The sequence below is a fragment of the Pollachius pollachius genome, assembly GCF_949987615.1.
Source record: "Pollachius pollachius genome assembly, chromosome: 2".
Lineage (NCBI taxonomy): Eukaryota > Metazoa > Chordata > Actinopteri > Gadiformes > Gadidae > Pollachius > Pollachius pollachius.
Window position 1 is genome coordinate 39504433 of NC_136935.1, and position 3505 is coordinate 39507937.

Sequence of the window (3505 nt, forward strand, 5' to 3'; positions counted from 1 at the left end):
CATGTAAATACTTTGACGACAGTGTTCCAGCGTTTGGCGAGGGCTTTCTTGACGCTGAATTTAGCAAAATGTGATGTTTGCTCTTATGTGTGGGGGTGTTGCGTGTGTGGTTGTTGTCCTTGTGTTTTCCTGTGTCTCCCCTCTCGTTCTCTGTAGGTGTCACGCCATTGGCTGTTCCTCCACCATCGTCTGTCGGCCAATTAGTATCATCAGGCCTTGATAACTTGCACCTGTTTTCTCTATTATAACACTGTGGTCTGCCTGTTTGTTGAATGTGTCGTGATCACTTATTTCCTTTGTGTTTGAGTTTTTTCTCTGTTATCACATCAGGTTAGAAGCGGGGCTGCCCTCTGTATGTATTGGCCTAGAATGTGTGTGTTCACTAGTAGTTGTCACTTTATTTTGCTTTCTTTGATTTGGCTCCGCTTATAGTTCCCTATTCCTCTTGGCGCAATACTTGCCAAATAAATACACCAGTGTATTTACTTTGCTGTTGTGCCTCGCTTTATTGTTCCTCCAGTCAATTTAACGGCAACATGTGTTATGGTTCCCCTACTCCCCCTAGACGTAGCAAGCTTACATCCTTGAGCTGTAACAGGGTGGATTACCTCATGCATGCCAACTTCAGGTCTTGGTCTCCACGTTCACACTGTATTCACGTGTAGGCCTAGATCAGGCCTCATTAACGGGCCAGAAAAATGAGCAAGGGGGAGAACAGTGGTGCTTGGGAACAAGAGAAGGGCTGCCATTCATGACTCATCAAGAGTAAGACAGAGATGGAGGTCAAGCGGAAGGTCTCCTCTTTATATATATATATATATATATATATATATATATATATATTGAACATAATATAAATATAACTTGTGTTTCTGCTCTTGTAGGATAAGTAACATTTATATTACGTTCAATATATACATAGGCTATAGGCTAACATATTCTTATTGACCCCCTATTTCCTTTCGTCGTTTCGGCAAAATGAATGATCCTTGGCGCAGTTTGGTCCTTATAATGTATATAGCTACAAGATAAAACATCGCTTGTAAGCTCCTACACGACGGTCGTCCGTTTCGTTAACTTTATTTAGAGCTCCTACCGTGCAGTCACTCTGGTACGACTTCCTTAAACTGAAAGCGACTGTGAGCATGCGCAGAGTCGAACCACTGCAGCACCATGATTACGTCACCCGTACTAAAGCCAAGGCAAGCCCGGACAGACACCACCGGCTGGAGTCACACGACGCGCTCCACTTCATCCCAGTCAATGGACTGTTTATCGGAAATTGACAGACGGCAGATTGAACGACAAATAGGAATACATTTCGAAAACGTTTTTATTTGAAGTAAAAATATATATTAAAATAAAAAAGCTGGCCATAGACAGAACGTGTTTTTTTTTTTTAGTAAGCAGGAGTTTGGTTCACTGTTGGGTTCCCATAGCCATGACACTTGTGGACGACCTCGCATCAGCAGCAGCGACCGGGAACACCGCAGGTGTGGAGGATCTCCTCCGGAGAGGGGCCGATGTTAACGGTGTGAATAAGTACGGCAGAACGCCGTTGCAGGTCAGTGTTGACAGCGGACGTCAAAGTCCAGGCGAGCGTGTATTCAAATCTGTCATTTAATAAACAGCTCGGCTCATGCAGGGCATCACAATGACCCATAGAATCGTCGAATATGTAATGTAATCATCTCAAATTGTTGGTAGCCTTATCTAGCAATAAGTATGCTGGCCTGAATGAGCAGTTATATATTTTAATCAAGCTGGTTTACAACCGGAAATATCACTTTATGCCCAAATTCACGCTATCTGGATTTACGGGGCACCACGCCTGTCATTCCAGCGGACAGGTCGTTCTTAGCTTTCATATGCATCCCATAATAACAAGGGAAGGCATATTCCCCTACACAAACTGTAAAAACTTCCTGACCAACCAGGCGTGGTGCAAACCAAAAACATTTAAATAACAACTGAGAAATCTACCTTCAACATAATAATGCTATTTGGCCCATTATTATTAGGCTATTTATATGAGTATTATTATCATGCAATTTGGAAGCAACGTTCCTCAACGTGGCCTGTCACGTCGCGTATAGGCCTCTTATTTATAATATTTTTCAAAGCACAATCCAATCCACGCAACTCTAAAGGGTGTCAACGTATCTATTATTTTGTTTTATGAAACGATGAAGGTGATGATGATGGGCAGCACCCCGGTAGCCCGCCTGCTGCTCGCGCGTGGCTCGCGGCCAAACGTGGCGGATAGCAGCACCGGGACCACCCCGCTGCACGACGCCGCGCGCGAGGGCTTCCTGGACACGGTGAGGGTCCTGGTGGAGTTCAAGGCCGACCCCGGGGCCCGGGACCACTTTAACGCTCAGCCCGTGGATCTGGCGAGGCAGAGTGGACACGACGACGTCGTGGAGTTTCTCGAGTTGTTAGAAGAAGCAAACTGAAAAAAAGCCTTGAAAGGATTGTTGCACTTTCCACTGCGTTGCGGGCGCTTTGTTTTAACGGGCCCCCCTTTGATGGGCAGGACTGGACCTGCGGCCTGAATAAGGCCGTTCGGATCAACGGTTTTCAATGTCGTTTTATTTATTATTTTCATCTATTGCTGATTATAGGACCACACCCCTTTCAAGTATAAATGTAGGTTTTGAAGTCCTAAAGGCTGTGTAGATGTTTATACGCATAAAGGCTATACCGCATGGCTGGGGCTTTAGTGGGATAGGCTACTTGTAATTGCTTTTTAATCGTTGATGGGCTATTTGTTAGACCTATGCTGGACAGAGCCTATGATTCCCGTATGATAGGCTTAACCCTTAATAATAAGTCCTATTAGGCCGGCTGTAGGATGCGGCTATGCACTTTATTAACCTGTTTTTCTGCCGGTGGAGAGAGGGGAGGCCTCGGCTCCTGGCCCCAGAGGGCCCTCCCGGTCCTTGGTCCCTGAGGGGGAGGAATGACGGCCTGTAGTCTGGGTCGCAAGGAGATCATGTTTGTTCCGAGCAATAATTATATGATCGTCTTTGTAGCTCTAAAGGCTACAAGTGAACACTGGGTTGGGAAAGCATATGAGAATGAGCCTACTCAAATTAACATTGTTTAAACATATTTGTAAAATATATGGACTACAAATATACAGCCTGTAACAAATATAGGTTGGTTCTGTGTATGACCATAGGCCTGTTTTGGTTTGATCAAAATAGGGTTTCATATCGAAATATAGGCCCATCGACCCTAAAAAAAACCGGTTGTAATATCCCCTTTCGTCTCAATGAATTGTTAAACAAATACATTGTACAAAATATATTATTTAGGCCATAGGCAAGTTATTTATTAAAAATCTATATTTGCTGACCAGGACGCGTTGTATTGTACATATTTCTTACAAAACCAAACACGAGAAACGCCCCTTGTGAATGCTGTTCTGCCTTATCACTTGACGCCAGACTATCTCCACAAATATGACATGTAAACCTCGAAGCACAAGCTGGACTCCCTG

General features: G+C 44.3%; 1 protein-coding gene across 1 annotated transcript; it reads left to right on the plus strand.

The window, feature by feature from the left end:
- Window positions 1–1229: 1229 nt before the first annotated feature.
- cdkn2a/b (cyclin-dependent kinase inhibitor 2A/B (p15, inhibits CDK4)) lies at window positions 1230–3366 on the plus strand. Its single transcript, XM_079729588.1, has 2 exons — window positions 1230–1564; window positions 2193–3366. Exons 1-2 carry the CDS (start codon window positions 1442–1444, stop codon window positions 2454–2456), a joined length of 387 nt encoding a protein of 128 aa, XP_079585714.1. The 5' UTR covers window positions 1230–1441; the 3' UTR covers window positions 2457–3366.
- Window positions 3367–3505: the final 139 nt, after the last annotated feature.

Excerpts from the sequence above, each read along its gene's own strand:
- cdkn2a/b (XM_079729588.1), top strand. The coding sequence starts at position 1,442 with ATGACACTTGTGGACGACCTCGCATCAGCAGCAGCGACCGGGAACACC. Across the intron at positions 1,565-2,192 it reads ACGGCAGAACGCCGTTGCAG|GTGATGATGATGGGCAGCAC; the intron begins GTCAGTGTTGAC and ends GAAACGATGAAG.